Here is a 24,911-nt window from a genome sequence, read left to right as displayed (position 1 = left end):
TGAGACTGCGGGAAATGGAATCAGACAGAGATTCTGGTGGAGAGAGAGAGAGACAGACAGACAGACAGACAGACAGACAGACAGACAGACAGACAGACAGACAGACAGACTACAGTGATATTTCATTCTGGCATCTTGTGTGACATTACCTAATGTCAAAATGTTCAGGAAATGTCCAATCGCACTTCCTCTTCCTGTGTCCACCCTCCTTTCTTTGTCTTCCTCTATCTTTTACTGTCATCATATCTTGGGAGAGTTCTCATCATCTTCCCATTGCTTCTCTATTCATTTCTTAAACCCTATAGTGTCTTTATTCTGAGGAAAACATTTGGTGAGAATATATATAGCAGATATACACTGTGAGCTGAAAACAGGAGGGGGCCTTGTATGGAGCCTTTGGGAATACAACTGAGGTGCCTTCCACACTTCCAAACGGCTCGGGCTGTTAGCCGCGCAAGTTTGTAAACGTTATAAAACTTTCCTGCGTCCATATTGCGGTTATGTTAATTATATGTATGTAGTCCAGACGAGAGCGGTAGAGCTCCGGACACCCAGAGAAAGCCGTGTGTATTGTAGGCTAAATGCATATGTGTCATTGTGGCATAATCATTCAGTAGGCATGCATGGGCATAATCAACTGTAGCTGATGTTTTTCTTTCTTTTCATTACAAATCATTAAAATTTGAATGATTTTACATATGCCTACTAATATTCTCATATATCCTCTTCTGCCAGAAGTAGGCTACAAAGTATACATAAGCATGAGATTCATCGTTTGCAAATCTTAAAGCTCACAACAAGGGGCGGCATGATGCATTGTGAACTTATGAGCTTGACGTTGGAGATTGAATATATATTCGCTGGTGCACAACACCTCTGAATGTCAGATAATTGCTCGTTTAGATTGCTTCCACATAGGCTATACAAAAGTATAAAAAAGAGCAATTAGAAACAGTGGAAACAGGCCGTTTATAGAGGAATATGGACAGTAAACAATGTGTTTATCCTACCTGGGGTCTCTCAATGCAAAGCCGTTTTGAAGTTACACAAAGAATGTTTAATTTCCACCAAAGAAGATGAAGCACTTTGACGAGGTCCATGCGTGCTGTGCAGTGTGCACTGCGCAGTCAGACCTGCCTGAGAGGAACGGACAGCTGCCTGTGCTGCCTATCTTGTATACAGGGCAGGAATTTCACGGCGGCCATGGTCGCCGTTGCCCCTCTCTTTGGCCGTGTGCCCCTCGAAAGATTATATGCCCAGACGGCCACAGTGGCCGCGGTGCCCATGTGCCCCGACCGGTGCCCACAGCAGTTCATTTTACCGTTTTTTCTCTGCGCAATTTTCCAGTCATTACGGTAACCTTCCCCAAACGTCTCGCGCATCTTGTATTGTAGTTGTGTTGCCATTTGCCAAGTGGTTTGATTCTTTTGCGTTACTTTGCCTCCTCCCTCCTCCTCCGTGCCATGCATACACGCACTGTCTGATAGAGTAAACAGTGGGCATTTAGCCAACACGCTGCCTATACTAGATCGCACGCAGCTCTCACTCACTGACACTCTGCTTCAAGTTTATTATCACACAGAGCCTGTGTGTTAAAGACCAACGTGACTCGTCTTCATGGACATATAAACTTACAAAACAACACCACGCAACAGCATAGACTGCAGGACTCCTCCGCCATTTACCACGCTATCGTCTGCTACGTTAGTTGAGTCGACAGAGTAAATTGTTTAAACAGCCAACGCTGGCCACGGCTAATATCGCTAGCCAAACGCTAGCCAAGCACCAGAGCGCTCTCACTGTACACCGCGGGTCGCTCGCTTAATAATCATTCTGTATCAATGCGGACATAACGTGGTAAAAGTTCATAAGCACACAATTGTGCAAATGCTTTTTACACTTTGTGTAAGTTCTCATCCTGCAGCCCCATAATGTAGATCTCATCTGTCACTAACCTCTCTACAATGCCATATGCCAGTCTAGCCTTAAAATCTACATGTTATTCAATATATCACTTTAGCACTAAATATAGGCTTTTCTAAACTAAGCCCTCATTCAAAAGTTATGTAAGTAAGTACATTTTATTTATAAAGCACCTTTTGAAACAAAGTTACAAGGTGCTGAACAATTTACACAGTATAATAAATATATGAATGTAGTCTGTCTGTCATTGTATTTTCTGTGAATTAACTCACAGTTTAACCCAGTGATCCTCAGCCATTTAATTTCAAGGACCTCCAAATTAACAGTTTGACTGCGGAAAACGATTTATCAGACTTTTAATCAACCCCCCTTCACTGCCGAGATTGTTGTATTACCTTTAGAGCATACGCTGAATTATTTGGGCTTTTAATCCGCGAAAATCGAGCGAAAAAAGCTTTCCCCGTTTGTTATGAACGGCTGGACCACCCGCCATCTTGGTACACCCGGAAGACGCAGCACAGGACCCTCCTCCATGAGGCGTTGAACCCCATTCGTTTACATTGGCCTCAATTTCCCAGAAGCCCTAGCAGCCCACAGCATGTGACGATTTCCGTTTCCTCATCAAAACAGATGCATCTACACTCTTTCTCTGCGGCGAAGACGGATTTTCTTTTTAATTATTACATTGCGGCGGATTAAACACATAAAACAAAAGTCGCGTATCTCCGATATGGCAGCGACATTAACCTGGAGTAATCCATTCAAAGCACGGAAACTGTTAAATGTATATGAATTAGCCTAGGGTCCTAGGACATTTCATTATGATTTTCATCTCTGGACTGGGACCCCATGTTACAGACATGTTTAAAATATTTTACATGTAGCTACTTATATTTTGTTATTTAAAGCTGTGATTATTTATTTAAGAAGCACTGTTCTGAACTTCTGAACCAATGTTCGCCTTGAAATAATATATATTTTATAATCATCCTTAACCTTTAAACTAAAATAATTATGACCGGGGACTTAAAATCATTGTTTTAATGGCCTTCATGCCCTGGCACTTGGCCTTGTGCCCTCAAAAAGTTGACCACACTAAAGGCCAATTAAGTGACCTTGACCCTAATAGGATGAAATTCCAGGCCTGCTTGTATAGCCTATATACTAATCTATTCTACACTACACCATTTAATAGTAACAATAATGTAGAAGATCATCCGTTGTCTTTCCAGATTGGTAATTACCATAATTTAGGCTATATCTGCTCTCCGAAAATAGCTCATCTATAAGCTCACTGCATGGCTGCAGATCGGCTATTTTCGGAGAAGAGATTTATAGACATTATTTGCAAATATAAAATAGCTGTGAGTGACACTGGAGGTGGAAAGCCTGGTGACGTGAGGTTAGTTTGGAGGGGGGCGAGGGGACTATTGCGTCACCGTTTCAGCAAATAGTCTCCAAACTTTCCCACTCTGGAAGGTGGTTTCAAAATTTGTCGGTTAAGTCCCCAAAAACGGCGTCTCCATGTGACAGAAAGGGCAGATTGGCTAAATACTTCCCCGGGTAACGCAGAATACGTCCTCGCCTGGATGGCCCCTAAGAATAGAGGTTAAAATAAGTGGTTATCACCTGTTAGCTGCTTCTTTTACTAAACAAACATTTTTGGGGGTATTATTTTTTTCTTTTTTAACATACTGTTGTATCCTACTGACTCACCTGCCAGCGAGGAGCCCCCACCGGGTGGACGAGGAGCCTTCGTCCTACACCTTCTGCCCACCACTCCGGATGCACCACGGTAGACTCCAACCCCACAGACGCCGCAGTGGTGGGTAGGCACTTTACCACTGCGCCATCCGAGGGGCCTCTTTCTTTGATCAGTACCCGTCCTTTCTCTCTTTCTCTCCAGTTGGTAACTTCAGCCTTCTTTCATTTCTGTCCTTTCATAATTTTTCTATATTTCTCCTTCATTCTCACAGTGTCCAATAGAGGCACTAGCTGCTACCAGATAAACCAGACAATGTTCACACAGTAATATCTCTGTCAGTGTTAAAAAATTTACCAAAATGGACACAGTGTTAAAATGAAGGTTCTGAACAGTACTACAAAATGGAAGAATAGGTTCTGTCGACTGATTGGATTAAAAAATATACACACATGTATAGCCTACTTCACCTGGTGTGGATGGAAAGAATTAAAAAATAAATAAAAAATAAATAAATATACATATATATATATATATATATATAATTTTTATCCCATGATTTTGCAACCCTTTTTTTTTCACCCAGTGTCAATTATCTAATGTAATGCAGTGGAGTAAGCGGACTGACCTCATGCTTCCTTCTATGCATGAGTGGTCCAAGCTGCTTCTTTTCACCTGACAGACACACACACACACACACACACACACCCTCTCACACACACACACACACACACACACACACACACACACACACACACACACACACACACACACACACACACACACACACACACACACACACACACACACACACACACACACACGTTATTCTGACCAGTTCCTTCCCCTCCATCAGGCGCCCCAGCTGGCCAGGAGGAGGTAGTTTAGAGACCAGGATTACTGCTTTGTTGTTTTTTGTGAGGGTACCTACCCTAGGGGACACAGTGAGAACATGCACACAGGTAGTAGTATTATTTTAATTGTGCTGTAACTGGGACATTGTGGTATGAATGTTGAAAACTGGGACATTTTACTGTTTTATAGATATTTGTCTGGACTCGGGACACCCGAGAAACGCTTGAAACGGGGACAATCCCGGCCAAACCGGGATGTCTGGTGACCATATCTCTTCCCCCTCTACAGCCCCTGCTGTCCCTCTCAGTCTGCCTTTCTTTCCTCATTTCGTTGCCCCCCCTCCCCTACTTTCTTTCTCTGCTAATTGCCGCCTCGTTGTCACTGCCTACAAGCTGGGAGCTCGTTAATTGGCGAATGGGGAGACAGGTGGCGCCACTATGTTGTGATGCTCCTTGTTAGCTGTGTGTGTGTGTGTGTGTGTGTGTGTGTGTGTGTGTGTGTGTGTGTGTGTGTGTGCGTGTGTGTGTGTGTGCGTGCGTGCGTGCGTGCGTGCATGGTGCATGTTCATGCACACACAGTAAAATCCTTGGATGTTAATTTAATTCCGAGACTGTAAAAAATGGACCCAAATGGACGATTGCGGGTCACTGAAGATTTTACTGTGTTGAGTCTTTGTGCACGGCTTCATGTGCACAAGCATACACTGTATGTGTGCATTTTGACATTGTGTGTGTGTGTGTGTGTGTTGCTTGTTAGTGGCACAGAGTTCCTTCTTTCTGTAATCTCTTTGTTTATGCAGTGTGAAAAGGGCCTGGCGGGGGCATGAACTCCCCACGCTCTCATCCCGCTGCGCCACTCACCCCTACTGGACCCTCACACCCCCCTGCCACCCTTCCAACACCCCCGCTTCACCCCCAGCACCTCCCCCCCATTCTGCCCTATTCCTGCCTGACTCTCCCCTCTCCAACCCCTCCCCACCTTCCTGTCCAACCTGGTTACTGTCAGCGCTATGAATGCTACAACAGTTTGGCTACCAGCAGACCTGCATACTGTATACGCCTTCATCTCTACACCATGTCATCACTGTGTTGGCCGGAAACCTTGTATGTAGCCCCCCAAAAAAATGATGTAGTTATTAGTCACAATAGCTGTTCTTAATACTATTCGTTGGTTAAATATTTATAAAACTCACAGGCAGACTTAACCATGCACTTTCAGCCTGGCGACCCTATTTTGGGCATGTCATTATGCCCAATATCTTTCCAAAATAAATGGCAGCGCAGCGCAGCGCAACGCAACGCAACGTGATGGATTATGAGCTTGTCAATAGGCTATAGTGCGCTACTTTAGCACAACGCTGGCATATGTCGAAGTATTAATTAATTTAGCCTATGGAAAAATGAAGACATATCGAGATACAAGTTTTGTGCAATTTTGTCTATGTCAGTGCACAAATGTTCAGACTCGAAATGGATCACATGCAGGCTAGCTCAAATGAGCCTTTATCCTTGGAGAGACAAATTATAGTAAAAAACAAAACACTAAACACACTTCTCTATATTAGACATGCAGGTCACATTTCTGACATTTCAAGGCACTTCCTTTAAAAATACCACATAATGTGAACCAGTTTATCAAACACAGCAGTCATGTATACAGATAGTTCATTGTAAACATACCAATCACAATCAGGCATAAGCACTAGAAAAGGGCAACAGGTGAGGTGAGTGTAGCCTGGCATGGCCAGACTAATATCACTGCCTAGATCTTAAAAGGATTCCTGGCTAATAAGACAAATATGCCTTAAAACATTATACTTGCCCTCTACAACTAAAATAAAAAAGTTAAAACATTTTTTTTCCATAAATAGATAATCTTTCACTCAATGGGAGCTGCTCCTGTCGCAAGTTGATGATGTCATATGTCAATGTGGTCTAGCCCTATGGAATGTATGGAGTGCATACGTATGCTAAATACCAACTTTATGTTCCTAAGGATAATATGAGCATCAAAGCAATATTTTAAATACTTTTTATTAGCATGTGCATTCCATATATTCCATAGGGCTGGACCACACAGACATATGACATCATCAACTTGCGACAGGAGCAGTTCCTATTGAGTGAAAGATTCTCTATTCATGAAAGAGTATATTTAAAGTGTTTTTAGTTTTTAATTTTAGCTATAGAGGGCAAGTATAATGTTTTAAGGCATATTTGTCATATTAGCCAGGGTTCCTTTTAAGTTTTTTTGCACCAGATTGGTCTGGTTTGCAGGCTAAGGTGGGTGCACACTCACACACAAAAAACACACCGCTGCAACTGAAGCAGAGGCCGCCTTGGGGGAGGGAGAGCTGCCCGGCGCAATCATGTGTTGGCGAGAGCGCCCCGACTGCCACTCAAGGTACTGGCCAATCACAGTGCGTCTTTACGCAAACGCGAAGTCTATTCCGCACTCGCAATAAACAATAAATAATACAAAAGAAGCAAAATTGAAAGAGCAAACACTTGAAAAACAGACGGGTTCATTTTAAAATATAAGGATCCCGAGACCGGGAGCAAGGAGAAGGAGACAGACTGTCTCTGTCTCAATGAACCGCTGGTCCGTCTCCTCCACAAGATATTGTATGTCTTTAAATGTTCTGATGAATTGAAAATGGAGGACCCTGATAGATAGATAGATAGATAGATAGATACTTTATTGATCCCCAAGGGGAAATTCAGGGTGTTACAGCAGTACAGCAGTACATGTAAACAAGTCTAGTGCTTTTCGGTGTCAGTCTCAAAGTAACAGTTTTTGTATTGACTTGTGCCTGCGTTTGAAATGTAACATAGGGCTACTGTGAATTAAAAATGTCAATCAATCAATGTTGCACTGAACAATAGCGATCCCTGGGCCAAGTTGCATGGCTACCAATCCACTGTCACAACCTTTGCCTCCACAAGAAGTAGGCTAGTGCCTAGGGTGGCAATTTCCTACCCACCAGGGATGACAAAAATGGAAGGCAACCTTGCAGTAGCAGAGAAATAGTGGTAGGAAGATGTAGAGACCTGGGCCTAAAGATTGGGTCCAAAATTGTCAAATTAGAATGGAGGAACGTTGGTATGACCATGATGCAAACTATTGTTTGACATTGAGAGAGGTTAGATGGAGAGTTCAGGAGAGAGAGCGAGTGTATTTTCCGACACCGGCTACCGCGGCAGTGTTTCTGCATTAGTCCGACACCCTACCCCGGGCCCTAACCCTAATCTCACAGGGAAGCCACAGTGATTTTTAGCCGGCAACGCATGTCGGCAGCCATGGGTGAGTTTTAACCAGCCACGCTGACACTCTACCCAAAACCCTAACCTCACAGGGAAGCCACTGTGATTTTTAACCGGCAACGCATGTCAGGAGCCACGGGTGAGTTTTAACCGGTACACTGCCACAGCTGTAATCGGCAGTTGCCGCATCTACACCGGCGGCCGCCACACGGACAGACACTGCCGCGGCACGGAGTGACAGTGGAGTGTCATCATCCATTTCATTTTAGATTTTTTAATCAAAGTTTCTTTATAGTCACATTATGAGTTAAAAATAGCATACAAAAATTGTTGACAAAGAAGGGACAACTTCAGATATTTACATATGTAGGGAAAAATATTAGTTGCTTTTAATTAAGGAAATTACGATATGTTCTGAGAAGGTAGCTGTATGGGTAGCATAATGGAATTGAAGAATCATGCCAGGAGTGGAGGAAGTTGTACTTACTGCAATCAAAAATAGTAATCGATGCTTCATGTCGCAAAGCTTTGACCTGGTACATCATTAAATTTTTGGTAATGCTGTGTATCACTCTTGCATGAACTTTCTTTCCTTTTTTTCCATTTATTAAAGGGCTCAGAACATACCAAGACGACTTGAATGGGGACAGCATTGTGAAGAAGCCAATTCTGTTTCAGGCACCTTCCCAGTAGGGAGCACAGAGTGGCATTCCGATGCACCGCCATATACGACTACATGGCTTCCACGTGCAGTCAGGGTTAGGAACAGGGTTAGTAATGTGGGGCTTGCGGGCATGTCAGAATGGGGCGTGTAACCCCACAGTAGGCCAAGGAAGAACCTACACAGGAAACCTTTCAAAACTGCCTAATAGTGCTGCTATACCAGGTCACTTTGCATTTTGGCCTATAACTTACACCCATAGGATGCGGCACAACATTTCACTCTTTGTTGCAGAAACATGCTTTTTAAAAGCTCTCTAAACATTTACTTTGGATAAATAATCTGTTCAAGCCAAGTGCCCAGCCATTTGGTGAATATGATTCACTACATTAACTGTCCTCCTCCAGTAGCAGTCAAGACTGTATTAATCTAAGAAAACATCACAACGGCCCTTGCTTGTTACGGGGCCAACTGTCTCTATGTCACCTGTCTTTATGTAATGGCAGGAAGGAAGTACGGAAGGTAGGAACGGAGGGAGGAGGACAGGAGGGAGGGATGAATAACTGGACACTAACCGTCTCTCCCTGTGCGGTTTCGGCTGCTCTTGCTTTCTCTTTCTCTCCATTTTTCCCTCCCTCTCTCTCTCTCTCTCTCTCTCTCTGTCTCTCTCTCTTTCTGGTATGTCCATTTTGAGCTACACACTTCTTTCCCCTCACCTTTAACCTTTCTCACATAGTTGTTGTTTGAAGTCTTCGCTAGCTAGCGGTCTCTCACTGCAGTCCCTGCCAGTGTGGATGTGGTCGCTCAGTGAAGTCCATGAGAAAGGACAATAACAAAGCGCTAGTGTTTTATCTAGCAGATGGTGCTGCGGGTTGTTCCGAGGGTGTTGGCCTTTTGACAGGTTTAGAGGAGGTGGTGTTGTGGGTACATTTGTGTGTGTGTGTGTGTGTGTGTGTGTGTGTGTGTGTGTGTGTGTGTGTGTGTGTGTGTGTGTGTGTGTGTGTGTGTGTGTGTGTGTGTGTGTGTGTGTGTGTGTGTGTGTGTGTGTGTGTGTGTGTGTGTGTGTGTGTGTAAATGCATGTGAGGGCCCTGTCCTTGTTAATGTGTTCAGGCAGGTGTTGGGGTTACCGACAGTTTGTAGGTCAGTTCTCTGCCCTCTCTGTCAACTCACTCTGTTTGGCCCAAAACACCATTCCTCTCCTCTTCTCCCCATCTCTTTTTGCACTGGCTTTCTCACTCTGTGCTACTAATACTACTTCAGTAATTGACTAGTAGACCATAGTTAGTAGAATAGAATTCCTGGCATATCAATGCAGCAGACGTCTCAGCCTCCACGTGTAGCCAGCTAATTAATCACTTTAACCAGCTGAATATTGTTTTTTCTTTCCACCTGCGCTGTATTAACAAAATGTGGTATTTTGTGTTCGAGGCCATAAAACTATTAGGCCTTTAACGTGATGATAGGACTAAATGTCCAAAACACACAGCACTCAGCAGGCAGCCACATGACGTATAAATCAACTGAAAGAAACATTGTCTTTGGCGCGCACGGGTGTGTGTGCGTGTGCGTGTGTGCCCAGTGATACAAACAGAGAACTAACTAGGTGCTATTCTTGGCCGTCTGTGCAGTTGTCTTTGGCTATAGGAACATGTGTAGTTCTTTTATTAGCACCCACTGCCACAATAGGTGGTCCTTTCCACCTATCCAGGGCCTAGTAAGCTCTGCATGATTGATTAGAAATATCTGCCTGCCATCTCTTGAAATCGCAACTAATTGTGCTAAAGGGCTGTCCCCGTCTAAGGATTTTTATAGTCGACTAGGATTCGACTAGGATTGTCATTAGTAGACTAGTTTTTTCTTTTACTTTTTTTTGTTGTTGTGGGGTCTGATGAAAGTTACAGGTACGGTCACGGTGTGTGTGATATTAAATGTGAGCTTAGTTTACCATAATCACAGGGATCCGTAATCATATTATTTCATCATATTCAAGGGCCTTTGGAGAGAAATGAAACTCCATTCACTTTACTGCAGCGGAACGTTGACAAAGAGGAACGTTGACACTCGTTAATGTGTCAAGGCAGGCAATTGTGTTTCTGCAACTGTCAAATCTTCTACCTGTATTCTAACTAATGAAATAAGATTTCCATTGCACTCAGCATGTCACAATAGACATAATTTGGCTCTTGAGGAAAACTAATTGGGGAACCCTACAACAGAGAATCATTCCATTTGTCACTGTCATCATCTGTCATTCCTTTAACATGTACAATAGTGCCTGCAGAGCTGCCAGGTGACCATCTTTAAAATGTATGATCCAAGCCATTTAACTCTAAACTGTCACTGTGACAGCTAAATAATAATAACTTTGATGGAATTGTGCAATGAATCTCCTGCATGACAGCCATGTGCTTCCCCCATAGCCATTTGAACTCCAGTTGAACTTTTTTACATTAGGTGAGGAAATCTTTAGACTCGCTACCCAGTCTCTAAACGCTTCATTCAAGAGGGTTGAGACTGGTGAGTGTCAAATAGCCTTCATTGCTGAAATAGTTAGAAACTAAGTGTTAAACAACAACGACATTGCAGAACCAATGCAAAGACTTCAGGACGGTGCTTACTGCTTATTAGGATGGGGATATGGTTTGCTCAAAGCTGTGCCGTGGTCGTTTCCATTTAAGTCACTTCTTTCAAAATCGTTATTTGATTGCTTTAAATCTCTCTCTCTCTCTCTCTCTCTCTCTCTCTCTCTCTCTCTCTGTCTTGTCCAGAGCTCCCACATAGCAGGTGGCTCTTCTGCTGCCTGTTGGACCTTCAGGGAACATTGTTGACATTCCATCCTTTTGGCCAATCAGTCATTTTTGTAAAAGTCGGACGTTTTTCCTTTAACAGGGGTCAAACCATTTGTCTTCTGAATACAGTGAAAATAATGACTTGCAGTAAACCGTTGCAGTTTCCAACAGTCCATAAACTGGTGTATGAATCATCTTCATTGTACAGCCACAAATCATTAGGAATTACTGTTCTTGACTTCTTGAGGACCAATTAATATGTTATTTAGGGTATTACAATTACCTGAGGACCATTTTAACCTTTAATTATATTGAAGCCTTTAGTTTAGTAAGCTTTGTTCTTCCTGTCTCCCACAGAGTACAGCAACAGGATACCAAATCCCACTGAAATGTCGAGCAACACAGTAATTATGATATTAAAGTAGCTTGGAGGGAAAACTTAACCTGTCACTCTTGATATACTGTAAAGCAATTAAACATAATGGAGTTATTTATGTCATTGTGATTACCAGAGATGAATTTAACCATTCATTCTTAGTGCTGTTCTACCTTGCCCATAACCACGCCTGTCCCTGTCAGTGATTTTATAGTAGCCGTAAAGTGATACAGCCAGTTGTTTCACAATGACAATAATGAGCTGTAAAAGCCATTTGCAGTCTATCATTAGGTCTTCATTAACTTTAAATTGCTCGACACCTAGCCTTGTGTGAGTGTGTTGTAATATGACAACTGGCTAGGTGTGTGTGTGTGTGTGTGTGTGTGTGTGTGTGTGTGTGTGTGTGTGTGTGTGTGTGTGTGTGTGTGTGTGTGTGTGTGTGTGTGTGTGTGTGTGTGTGTGTGTGTGTGTGTGTGAGAGAGTGTGAGTGCGTGTGTTTTCTGGCAGGTGATATTATCTGCGTGTTTGCTCTAGTAAGTCTATTCAACTGAGGGAGACCTTAGATAGATATATCTTGGCAAAATAATAATAATATTAACCAGTAAGACACCCTGAGGTCGCGTGCAGACTGCACTGACACTTTGGCATGTGGGGTCAGATCAGCATATGGAATGAATTCTGTAGTGGACATATGCGTGTCTTGAGTGTACAGGGATTGATGACATCAGATCAACATATGGAATGTCAGAACAGGTCAGGTCCATACAGTATGGAGATCTAAGGGTGGTAGCGGGGACAGTCTCTTGAGTGTACAGGGTTTGATGAGGGCCCAGGTGGGCCTGTTGAGAACAGTTTTCGCTTTTCTTTATGGAGTTAAGTTAGTGACATTAGCAATCTATTACTTGCATACTTACAGCACTTAGTTCTCGGTCACTGGGATTATTTTCTGCGACCAGGTGTAACCCAGTCTCTCTCTTGGTGTCTGCCTGGTGATCCCGCCACTAGGTGTTTTTTGGCCGGCCTCTGTTTCTCTTCGCTTGAGGGTTTAGAGTCAGAGCCTGTCTGGTGATGTTGGACATTGGTTTGCGCAGTGTGTGCACTGTGCATAACATAATAGATATCTCAAACGTTTTGGCAGTTTTACAAAGACAGGACAGACAGAGATTCTTGTTATTGGAAATGAAACACAAAGGGCAGATGTGTTACACTTCAGACTCCATGAGTCCATCAGAAATCAGTATGTTCACTTATCTTCCAATCAGAAATCAGTATGTTCACTTATCTTCCAATCAGAAATCAGTATGTTCACTTATCTTCCAATCAGAAATCAGTATGTTCACTTATCTTCCAATCAGAAATCAGTATGTTCACTTATCTTCCAATCAGAAATCAGTATGTTCACTTATCTTCCAATCAGAAATCAGTATGTTCACTTATCTTCCAATCCAAACCATCATCAAACTTGGGCTACGCATAAGAACACAGGGGAATGCCACTTCCTTGGCTATTAAATTATTTACATCGGACAACAACATTTTTTGAACTGTATTGTTTCATAATTTGTAAGTTGTGCAACCACTTCCTTAAGTGACTATGTGTGTGGGTGGCTGGGTGCGTCTGAGCACGAAAACAGCATGGTTGTTTTTCACCACCTGTGCGCAACCCACACACATATTAACTGTATATATGGTGATTTCGGGTGTGCCAGTACAGTACAGTGATAGTACAGTACAGTGGAGGGTACAGTAGAGGGACCCCCACACGGTAACTCTGGAACACCCCCCCCCCCCCCCCCCCCACATGGAGTTGCACCACTTACTTCACACGGGTGTGATTTTCTTTTATTGTTTTGTAAGAGTGAGACCCCTTTCACACTCAGCCATGATGCAGGGGATATTCTTCATGCATCATATGAGTGGTTTCAAACTATCAGGCTCACTGTTTCATACAATTAACTGCCTGGCTGCTCTTCACAAAGATTTAACCATCTGCACGCTGTTGTTGTGACTGAACAGTGCCAGGTGTTGATGGCCAGGTGCAGAGATCATGAAGTATTTCACCTTTTGAATGAGAGGCACCAATGAGGCAAGAGAGACCCTACGGTTGTGCCGTTTGTAAATGAGCTAAGAGAGACCGTATGAGTGTTTGTCTGTGTGTGGAACAAGCTTTGCCTTGATCTCCTAACCGTCTCTTCTCTTCTTCCCTTTCTTTGTTTCTTGTAAAAATAGCACGATGGGAATTATGCACAAAAACTAGTCATTTCACCCACTTTTTACTTGATGTGATGTGACATTAAAGATGATTCTGATTCTGACTTCTCCAGGTTGATAGGAGCTGCTTTGCATTGATTGATGTAAATGGATAGGGAGGAGGAGATGCATTTCATTGTGCATTTGTAATTGGTTATACGGAAATCTTGGAGCTTTTTCAATGTATTGAAGCTAGCTATATATGTAGTATTATTTTGATAGCCTTTTTTTGTCTCACCTGACTCTGAACTTAGGACAGATGGGTCTCAAACATGAAAAAGTTGAAAAACCCTTACTTTTGTGTGTGTGCGTGTGCGTGTGTGTGAGCATGGATTGCTTTGCTGGGGTATGGAAGGAGTTTGGCTAAAGATCAATCAAGTATAAATACATGTTGGTGTTGACAACTTGACGGTTAGTGTGATAGGCAACTTCTGTCATCCCTTCATCATCACTCCTGTCATCCCTTCACAGCTCCTTTCTCTATCCACTTACTTCTTCCATCCACGTGGCCTAGCAGCATTTCTTTAACTATATGGGGGCTGTTTGGGGTGTTACTCTGTGCACTGCCCGCCTTTAACATGTTTCATTCGTCTCAATTTAAACAGGCCTCCACCCGCCAGGGGGCCTTGGCGATGCAAAGCAAGTGCTCCCTAAAAACCTGTCTCCTACGCTACGGACACAAGAAGCTCACAGAGAGGTCCCCCCTCTCTCTCGCTCACTCGGTTCCTTGCTCTATCTCATGCCGTTAAGTTACACACTATTTCCTGATAACTTTTTCTCTGCTTTCTACGATTATAATCGTACCGGATGGGTGGCACAGGTTAGGTGGCACAGGTTAGGTGTGCTTATGCTACCACCTAGCGAGCAATAATGGAGTTAATAACCTCTTAACCTGGGTAAGATGTGCGGCATTGGGAGGTTGGGAGGTCTATCACCGTTCCCATTTTGTTTGCAATCGTCGTTGTGTATTGGCATGCTTGCAGAAATGACCATTCTGGCTATAGCCTGTACCCTACACTGCAGGGTAACTGCAGTTTCTCTCTATATATTCTCAAATATTGTCCCCCACTTTTTACGTTATTTGTACACTCACAGAGTTAAAATAAACACAGAGGGTTTTACTTTGTATGATAATGTGACTGACATACACCTACACTTGAACTGGATCCGTTGGAGGTAACAGAGGGGTTATGGCAGTGCATATTCAACTCTTGTGGTCTCATGTGAGCACCGCTGTGGTCCAACCCCCTGGCTGAGGTGAAGTGCAGCATATGAAGTGTCTGCCAGTGGTAATTGCCCATCATTGGTCACAATATTTTGTTGTGCTTTTTTGTGTTAAAATGGCCTTGACATTACCACCAACCCTGACAATGTTATTTTATGAGTTTCCCTAGAATAATTTGGGCAGTCATTTAAACTTTCCTGAGACCCACCTATGGTTCCAAACCCAAACACAACACATACATGGTTGTGGCAAACACCCAGGGAGTGTGAATGGACTGCAATGGAAGAGGAACACTTCCTGCACTGTTTAATTCACTTTCCATTCCCACACATTCACCATTTGCATTTTTATAGTATACAAACATACATTCAACACATGAACAATCAATTAATGTTCACATAATGCTTGCACGTCGATGTGCGTACAAGCACGCACGCACGCACACACACACACACACACACACACACACACACACACACACACACACACACACACACACACACACACACACACACACACACACACACACACACACACACACACACACACACACACACACATTGTGTCCCTGTCAAAAGTGACTTTCCTTTGCCATTTTCACCTTTTGTGCCATTTCTAACCCTAAACATAACCCCTAAATGCCTAGTGACCTCAACATTTTACACATTTTTAACCTTAGCTCTAAATATCTTTCTTCACCATGAAAATGACCATAGATCTTACCCAAGGGGATCAGAACAGTGTCCCCAAGGTTGGTTTTCACTTTTGGCTTTCTGTCCTTTTGGCACGCACACACGCACGCACGCACACACACACGCACACATGCGCACAAGTGCGCACACAAGTGTTTAAGTCTGTCTCTCAGCAAATCATTCAGGCAGAGAGGATTGCTATGTAAATGCATGGTTGAATAGGAGTGAATGGACAGGCTTAAAGCAGATTATGTTAAACTGCTTGTTAGTTTTAAAGACTATCAGAAGTGAATGCTTTGGAATTAGCAGATGTGCTGCTGTGCCACAGAGGTGTTGTTCTCTAAAGCTATAAGTGTTAATCCCTGCTCTGTGTAAAGCCTGTTTGCTCCAATCAAATGAGAGATAAATAGGCCCTAAATGTGATCCAAAGAAATATATTATTATATAAGAATGTTGAATTAACTTTGTTGATCCTGTTTGACACATTAAAGGTAGGGATCTTTCCAAGTGTCATATACCTCTATATTGCGAACTCACCAAGGATACTGTACAGATTAAACAGACTATAGAATTGAAGCTGATAAATGGGTACCCAAATGTGCTTACAAATGTGTAACAGAGAGTGTACAAATGGAACCAAGCTCAATTTGTTCACTCTCAGAGTTATGGGTGTTCTTGAAATAAAAAGGTGTGAGAACTGCTGTCAAGTAAATGACTGGAGTTGGTTTGAATAATGTTAGCTGCTCCATCAGCTCAGGGAAGTGCAGTCACCCCCCCCCCCCCCCCCCCCCCCAGCTGACTCATCCAGCCTGCTTCCATACCACCATCCCACATTCTCTGCAGTGCCTTTCATCTTTTCCTCATCCATCCTCTTGCTTTCTTGCACTTGTCACTTCTACCTCAACATTCTGGTCTTTCCTTCTTTAGTCAGCCCTCCCCCAGCCTACCCCCCGCCCGCGCTACACACACACACACAGACACACACAGACACACAGACACACAGACACACACACACACACACACACACACACACACACACACACACACACACACACACACACACACACACACACACACACACACACACACACACACACACACACAGATTCTGTCTCCATACTTTCATTTCTCCTTTTGTTTGTTGTTGTCTTTTCTCTTTCACATTTGGGCTCATCATTTGCTCCTGACATTTTCAGCCATCCATCATGGACCCAGCATGAGGGCTGAAAGACGAGAGGGTGTGTGTGTGTGTGTGTGTGTGTGTGTGTGTGTGTGTGTGTGTGTGTGTGTGTGTGTGTGTGTGTGTGTGTGTGTGCCCGTGTGAATCTGGGCCCGGAACTACAACAAGCTAAAGTAACAATGATCTTTAAAAGAGTCATTCCCCAACTTTTCATAGGATATATAATTTTCTTCTCCAACAAATTATTGCTGACACACATTTTCTCTCTCTCTCTCTCTCTCTCTCTCTCTCTCTATCTCTCTCTCTCATGCACACTCTCTCATGCACACACACACACACACACACACACACACACACACACACACACACAGGGTTTCACAGCTAGTGGGGACCGAGGATAAATGCTGTCACAGTTTTTAAAAGGCTTCCCATGGCTGGACATGCTTGAAATGACATTCTGGTTCACTGGAGGAGGGTAGCTGGGGAGAAAAGAGGGGAGGAGGAATAGTGGAATAGAGAGACCGGGGGAAAGAGGAGTGGAGAAGAGAGACAGGAGAAAGAGGAAGGGATTGGAGAGAAGGGGTCCCCCTGAGAGACAGACAGGTCCCCCTGAGAGACAGACAGGTCCCCCTGAGAGACAGACAGGGGCTTTGGTTTAAAAGTTATACAGGAACGACATAGACAATAGTTAGTGATGGTCCATGGAAGATAGAGAAGAGCACAGAAGAGAAGAGACAGGAAAACAACAAAGGGACTGCATGAAAGAGATCAGTGTTGCCAGGATTCTGCGAGAGAAATTAGCAACCAGGTCTATGAAAACAAGCCCAAAAGAAGCGACTAGGCCACATGAGCACTTTAACATTGGATATCTATAAAAATAGACGATCTATAAGCTCGATGGACAAATACATATTAATCAGGGGATAATCCTTGACATGACAATGTTTCAGAACCATTGGTGTAAACATTATTTAGGAAAAAAAGCCCAAATAAGCAACCACGCTTCAGAAACGGAAAATGTAAATATATACAAGCAACTTTGCAGAAAAACAAGCCCAAAGTCGCTTATAATAAGTAGACCTGGCAACGCTGAAAGAGATTTAAAGAATTGGATGAACAGAGGAGAAGAGTGCATGCAGGTCTAGTGCGTTGTTTATTTTGTGAAATGATTTTTCCTCTCATTTAGTAGCGAGAGAGCCAGGCCATCCATTGTTCACCGCTAATGAATGACACCAACGAGTGTGAGAGAAATAATGAATGAGAGGCAGAGGAAAGACGTCTACCCACGAGATTAACAATAAACAACAGTTTGATCTTCTTCTTTAAGGCAGCGGTTAAACGTAGTGTGTATGTTCAAACAACAACAACACTCAACAGGAGTTATTTTTAAAGCTGTTTCGGATCTGTTTTGTTTTGCACTCAGTGCTGCTTTGTTTGCAGGATGGATGCTGGCAGGCAGGAGGATAAGTCTGAAAAAGGAAATGGACTATTAGAGCGTCTTAGCCCATTTATTTACTAGTAGAAAAGCTGCAGGCCAGAGTGATGTAATCTCTTTAAAACATGCTTTAATGTGTCTCAGCCGACAACCTCAACCTGATTTGTCCACAGCACTGGAGCTGGAGGAGAGGTCTATTGTGCAGTGAACCTTTTATGAGGGGGGACCCTCTCATTCTACAAAGAAATCATACTGCCTTGTCTTTTTGATGAGGTTAGTCTTCTGTGTTTGGCAGAATTTGCCTCAAGACTCATAAGGTTGTATGGGTGTGTTGCATTATAGGGTCCCACGAGCCTGTCGTTGAGTGAAATCAGATGTAGTCAGCTGTGTACTCCTTTTAACGAACAGCTTTGCGTTATCTGATGGGGATGCGCACAAAGATTAGACCCGCTAACAAACCGACATGCAGAAACAATGGTCGGACAACCGCTCGAACTGCACTGCTCCCGTGCTTGCGGTTATGTTTAGGTTAGGGTAGAGATAGGTTGTCGATGTCTGACTAATGACTGTCTAACCAGTATCATGTTACTTATGTCACGTGCAGTACTTTGTTTACCATATCAAAAAAATTTAAATCAACTTGGAGCTGACCTGTTCTGACATTCCATATGTTGATCCTTCCCCACCCATCCTTCCTGTTCTGACATTCCATATGTTGATCTGACCTCATCAAACCCTGTACACTCAAGACACGCTCCATATATGGCCAGTACAGAATTCATTCCATATGTTGATCTGACCCCCCATGCCAAAGCGCCAGCACTCGCCCAGCAGTCTGCCGTCACCCAGGCGGATGCGTGCACGCGACCTCGCCGCTTCTTGCCAGCAGGGCGTCTTACTGGTATATATAAATGTATATCAGAGGTTAAAGAGCAGCATGCCAATTTAATCTGGATTTGATAGGACTTGATATGAAAATGAAATGTAAAAAAGCTGATCTTTTAGGAGCAGCCATGGGCTTACATTCCTGTAGACCCTCCCCAAAACACACACACACACACACACACACACACACACACACACACACACACACACACACACACACACACACACACACACACACACACACTCCTCCCACTATTACCTTTAAAGAATATACCTCCTGCTCCTCTGGGCTGGTTCAAACTTCCAACCCCCGTTTCACTCTAGTCACCAGGCCCTCCCTGCTGGTGCGTGTGCTTTTGTGTTTTTTTGTGTTTGTGTGTGTGAGCCCTCCTACAATAGCCAACTGAAGTAACTCTCCCTTTTTGGTCTCCCCTCCCCTCATCTCTCTCTCTCTCTCTCTCTCTCTCTCTCTCTCTCTCTCAGCTGGACTGCTACTGTCAGGCGGCTTGGAGGAGAGAAGCAACTTCAACTGCTGTTGCTGCTGTAAAGTTTCATGTGGTGTGGAGTTTCTCACGTTACACACACACACACACACACACACACACACACACACACACACACACACACACACACACACACACACACACACACACACACACAGGAGCTCACATGCCCAGTCCCTCCCGCTCCGCTCTCTCTCTCACTCACACACGCACACACACATAAACTCGGAGGGAGAGGCGACGTGTGAGAGTGATTGGCGGAGCCTGTTGTGTGGAGTGTATTGAAGAGAGGAGAGGAGAAGAGAGGGGAGCCAGACACTACCATGCTAGTGCAGGGAGAAGAACTGTTACTGCGCTGCCTCTCTCCCTGTCAGTGGAGCGTGACCTGGATGAGTTCTCTGTTGCTACTTGGACTGTTCTCCCTGCACACGCACACAACACACGGTGAGTTACTGCATTACTGCCGTCACCCACAGCTATCCTCAACATCTCTGTCATTGTTGTTGTCTGGTTTAACGGAGTTCATCAAAGGATCTTTACTCCCTAGAATGCGAGTTATGCACACGTTTGATTGATTGATTGAAATTTGTATTCACAGTATATAGAATGGGTGCACTTCAAACAAGCAGTTAGGGGCTTACTTACTACTGTATGTGTAACTTCACATAGTAAGTGAGACACAGCAGCAGTCTGTGTTTCTGTTTGTATTTTAGGCTCACTTGCCCATACTGTCACTTTTAAATTCAGCCTTATATACCTTTGTGACCTGTCACTGCTGCTTTTTGTTATCAATTTGCAGTTACGGACTCATGGGATTTATTGCCTATCCTCTGTTGAGCACATCTAGATCTGTTTCAAATTCACAAGTTAAGCATAACCACATTAAATAAGTTGTACAGGACGCAGACGTTTTATATCAAGCGGAGTAGTATTGCATTACATGCAGTATCCTATAGTTATGTGTCATGCACTTTTGTGCATACAGTGGATGAAATCTACCGCTGGTATAATTTGTGATGCAGCTTTTTCCACGTTATTTTCCAGTTGGAGATTTAAAGAATTTCTGCACATTTCTGGGGATTTTATTTTTTACTTACAATATTAATGAGACATTATTATTCATTTTATTATTATTATTACGTCTGTGTTCTAACTAAGATCTTCTAACTAAGATCTGATCTGTCAATCTTGTTGATCAATTAATCTGCAGATTGTCTGTCTGTGCTTTCTGACCATGACACTGGGACTAGTGGAGACATTTCACAATGACCACACAGTCCTTACTAATCATGTTCCAAGTGATGCTTGGAATGTGTTCAAACATGGCTCCTTGGCTCCGTGAATCTTTCCTATCTGTCATGTATTTGAAATGGCATCCTGCTCATCCCGCTGACCTCAAACAGCCAAAGATACGTGCTGTATATTGTCATCGGCTCACATTGTTGCCATTAGACGTGTCGGCCGCTGTGCGTGTGTGACCATGTTTGGTGTCCGCCGTGTGATTGGCGAGGTGTTGCAGAGACGGGGAGAGAGAATGCGTGTCACATTTAATAGTCTGTTATGTTTAGAGCTGTGATGTGTGTCATCGTGGCTTGACACGGCACTTCTGCTGTTTCTCATGTGTCTGCACTGCGAGCGCTCATGGGACCAGTTGCACTACTGCGTTATCCACTATGTTCGGCATTGTCTCTCCTGCAGAATGGTGTACCAAACTTATTTCTTTACGATGAAAAACCAGATGACCCAATTCCCAATAAAAACACAAGACAGTACACAGCGTTCAATCAATTTCTTTCTTTTGTCTTTACTTGCGTAAACACAGACAATCCTAATTCATATACTTGTATGTGGCTGTGAAAGTAGCAAAATGCTTGCTTTACTTAGCAGAAGACATTCAGATGATATACTTATCCAAAAAAAGAAAAGAAAAAACATTTGGCGACCCAATTGAAATCTCCCAGTCTTTGGGAAACTGAACTGTGGTGTAGGCCTACTGAACTGTGGTGTAGGCCTACTGCACTGTGGTGTAGGCCTACTGCACTGTGGTGTAGGCCTACTGAACGGTGGTGTAGGCCTACTGCACTGTGGTGTAGGCCTACTGCACTGTGGTGTAGGCCTACTGCACTGTGGTGTAGGCCTACTGCACTGTGGTGTATTGCACTGTGGTGTAGGCCTACTGCACTGTGGTGTAGGCCTACTGCACTGTGGTGTAGGCCTACTGCACTGGTTCTCAACGAGGGGTCCGGGGTCCCCAGGGGTCCTTGACGGGGTCCCAGGGGGATCCCCAGCTAAATGATTGATAGTTAGGAACCAAACAGACCCAAAGGGGTCTCTGAGTTCACAAGAGTGTACAAAATGGAACTAAATGGCCCTTATTATGACTCCACTTGGTTCCATTTGTGCACTCTCCTCTAGAGTTAATACTAATGAATAAATAAATGAGCATGATTTCACTGTTCTCCTCATGCCTGCATGTGAATGTGGACACATGGCCCTCTACCCTCGTCTCGCCAACATCTTTACTGTTCTCCTCATGCCTGCATGTGAATGTGGACACATGGCCCTCTACCCTCGTCTCGCCGACATCTTTACTGTTCTCCTCATGCCTGCATGTGAATGTGGACACATGACCCTCTGCCCTCGTCTCGCCAACATCTTTCCTGTCATTGTCTGCAATCATGCAGCTTTTTCCACATTCAGCTACAATCCATTTTGTTCTTTCTTGTGGAGGTTGCAGAGTCTGTTTAATCAGTGAATTCAGCCTTCATTCCTTTAGTATTTAATTAGTTTCTATTTGCAAGTAGCGAAACATAATCCTGCGACCTTTTATCCATTTGAGGCACAAACAAATGCTTGAAATGGCCCAAATGTTTATATTTCTTAGTTAGCTGACTCCTATTCCTAAGAGCAGCTGCCAACAGCAAGACAGATGTGAACGCTGACAGAAAGTGGGAATTGAACCAAGTCCACCTCATATTTTGTTTTACTCCTAGTGAGTGCTGGATCAGCTGAAAATAAATTCTCTCTTTCTGCCTGCCTGTAGGATTAAGAGTGTGTGTGTGTGTGTGTGTGTGTGTGTGTGTGTGTGTGTGTGTGTGTGTGTGTGTGTGTGTGTGTGTGTGTGTGTGTGTGTGTGTGTGTGTGTGTGCGTGTGCGTGTGCGTGTGCGTGTGCGTGTGCGTGCGCGCATGTGTGTGCGTGCGCGCATCTCTCTCTCTGTCTCTCTATCTATGATATATATGAGAGAGAGGGGGGAGATATATATTTATATATATCAGAGAGGAGAGATAGATAGAGAGGAGATACTGTATGTAGACACAAGTGACACATACACACACAGTATATTTATTCATGTACTGTATGTATTTATTTGAGCATAAACCCTATGCCTGCAGTGTCCACAGTTGTTGATCCAAGTGTGAAGGGACAGTGCACCACCTACAGGAGGTCCCATAAGGACTTGCAGTGCTGGAGAGAAAACCATTTCAGTATGTTTTCATTTTAAGGCCCATTCTGACCTGAGATCAGATTCATACGAGGTTTCCACTGGACACACACTGGTTTGATCGACCCATTCTGACCTGAGATCAGATTCTAAAAAATGTCAGTCGTTCTTTGATTTTTCAAAAATAGCAGACCTACAAGCTCGTAGTGCGCCACTCGGTGGCGCGCTATGAGCTTGTAGATCTGCTAAAGCATAACATGATGCTAACGCCAAAATGGGTTCCCGTTCAGAATGGGTTAAGGACCATTCTAAAAATCATAATTAAAAGCTATTCAACATTTCATGATTTTTTTCAAGATTTCTTAAAAAATAGCCAGATGTACAAGCGTCGCAGCGGCATGTTTTTGAATAGCCTACGAAAATACATGTAAAATGACACAGATGCTTTCCTGGTTTCAATGGGTTAAACCAGTGGTTTTCAACCCTTTTCATACATTATTTGTTCGACATTTGAGCCACGGACCACCATTTTGTTGACATTTAGCCTCTTGGAACCTAAATTAAAGAATATTGTGTTGTCGTTGGATACGATTTTGTCCACAATTCCATGCTGCAATTCTTTCAATGCAGAAGTTTAACAATAATTAAACTCCTGAGAGCGTTTCCAACTCCTGAGAGCGTTTCATTTAACGTTCTCAAGAGTTAAACATCTATAAGTGTCCATTTGGTTACCAACTCTCCATCATTTAGCTGGGGACCACCTGGAACCACCTCAAGGACCACTGGTGGTCCCCAACTCCCCGGACAGCTGGTTGAAAACCACACGGGTTAAACTAAAGTGCCTACTGTGATTTGATTTGATTTGCTGTGAGGGTTGAGGAGGAGAACCCACCTCTGCTTTTGATATCCCTGTCATTCATTTCTATGTTTTATCCCCCTGATTCTAGTCAGACGAAATACCTTAATGCTCATTTATTTTATTGTGCCAATTGATGCTAAGTAACTCTGGGTTCATGTCAACTAAATACACAAACATAAAGTGGGACGATGAACAGGAGGACGTTTCTGATTTTGTGGCAGTGGGACTCCCCGACAAATGCAATCAAGCAAACTTGAGCGGTCAAAAAGATATTCAAAGTTTTCAAACTGATTTCAATTGCGGTCTGCTATCAACAGTGGCTTTCATTGGTTGACGCGTAGATGATTGATTGGACCAGCAACAGCCTCATGCATTGGTTGACACACAGATGATTGATTGTGCTGGTAATAGACTGGGCCCGTCCGTGACTCAGTGGACAAATATTTGGTTTGTAAAATTGTAGCGCTCTCTACAGCAGGAGCGGTATACAGTATACAGAGATGCAGATGTCAAAGGTAGATTTGTTATACATTGGTCTACCCTCTCTCTTTAAGTTGTTGAGTACATTTACACATGCATATAATTTGTCCTCCGCATTTATCCCATCGTAAATATTGGAAGCAGTGTGCGACTATTGAACAGCACACGGGAGCAGCAGTTGGGGTACAGTGTCTTGCTCTAGAAGTTTGGTCCCTAAAAGAAAAAGCATATGATTTCTTGATCATGTGAATGGAAGACTAGACTTGGCCAGCTTGTGTTTCCCTGTCCTGTAGCCACAGGTGGCCTGAAGTCATTGTAGGTTTTAGACAGTTGACAGCCATGGTGTTGTGTCTGTGCGAAGGTCACTGTTTGCCCTACAGCGTGTCTGG

The 24,911-nt window shown here is 43.5% G+C and overlaps 1 protein-coding gene and 1 long non-coding RNA gene across 4 annotated transcripts in view; both read left to right on the top strand.

Annotated features, from left to right (window-relative positions):
• Nucleotides 1-19,837, top strand: part of LOC310872493 — a 76,516-nt gene extending 56,679 nt beyond the window's left edge. Inside the window, exon 3 of the long non-coding RNA XR_014570393.1 lies at nucleotides 19,720-19,837. This is a non-coding gene — a long non-coding RNA (uncharacterized lncRNA). The remainder of the gene's footprint in view (nucleotides 1-19,719) is intronic.
• Nucleotides 19,838-19,954: 117 nt separating this feature from the next.
• The window catches only part of bmpr1ba (bone morphogenetic protein receptor, type IBa), a 36,015-nt gene continuing 31,058 nt past the window's right edge, over nucleotides 19,955-24,911 (top strand). For all 3 annotated transcript variants that reach the window (XR_014570320.1, XM_083783291.1, XM_083783290.1), the window contains exon 1: nucleotides 19,955-20,183. Coding sequence is in view for 2 of the 3 variants with exons in the window: in XM_083783291.1 (XP_083639417.1) it covers nucleotides 20,063-20,183 (121 nt within the window). In the remaining variant the exon portion in view is untranslated. The remainder of the gene's footprint in view (nucleotides 20,184-24,911) is intronic.

Source organism: Protomyctophum parallelum, assembly GCF_964188405.1.
Source record: "Protomyctophum parallelum genome assembly, chromosome: 15".
In the NCBI taxonomy this organism is placed as follows: Eukaryota; Metazoa; Chordata; class Actinopteri; order Myctophiformes; family Myctophidae; genus Protomyctophum; species Protomyctophum parallelum.
This window is presented reverse-complemented; position numbering and strand designations above follow the sequence as displayed.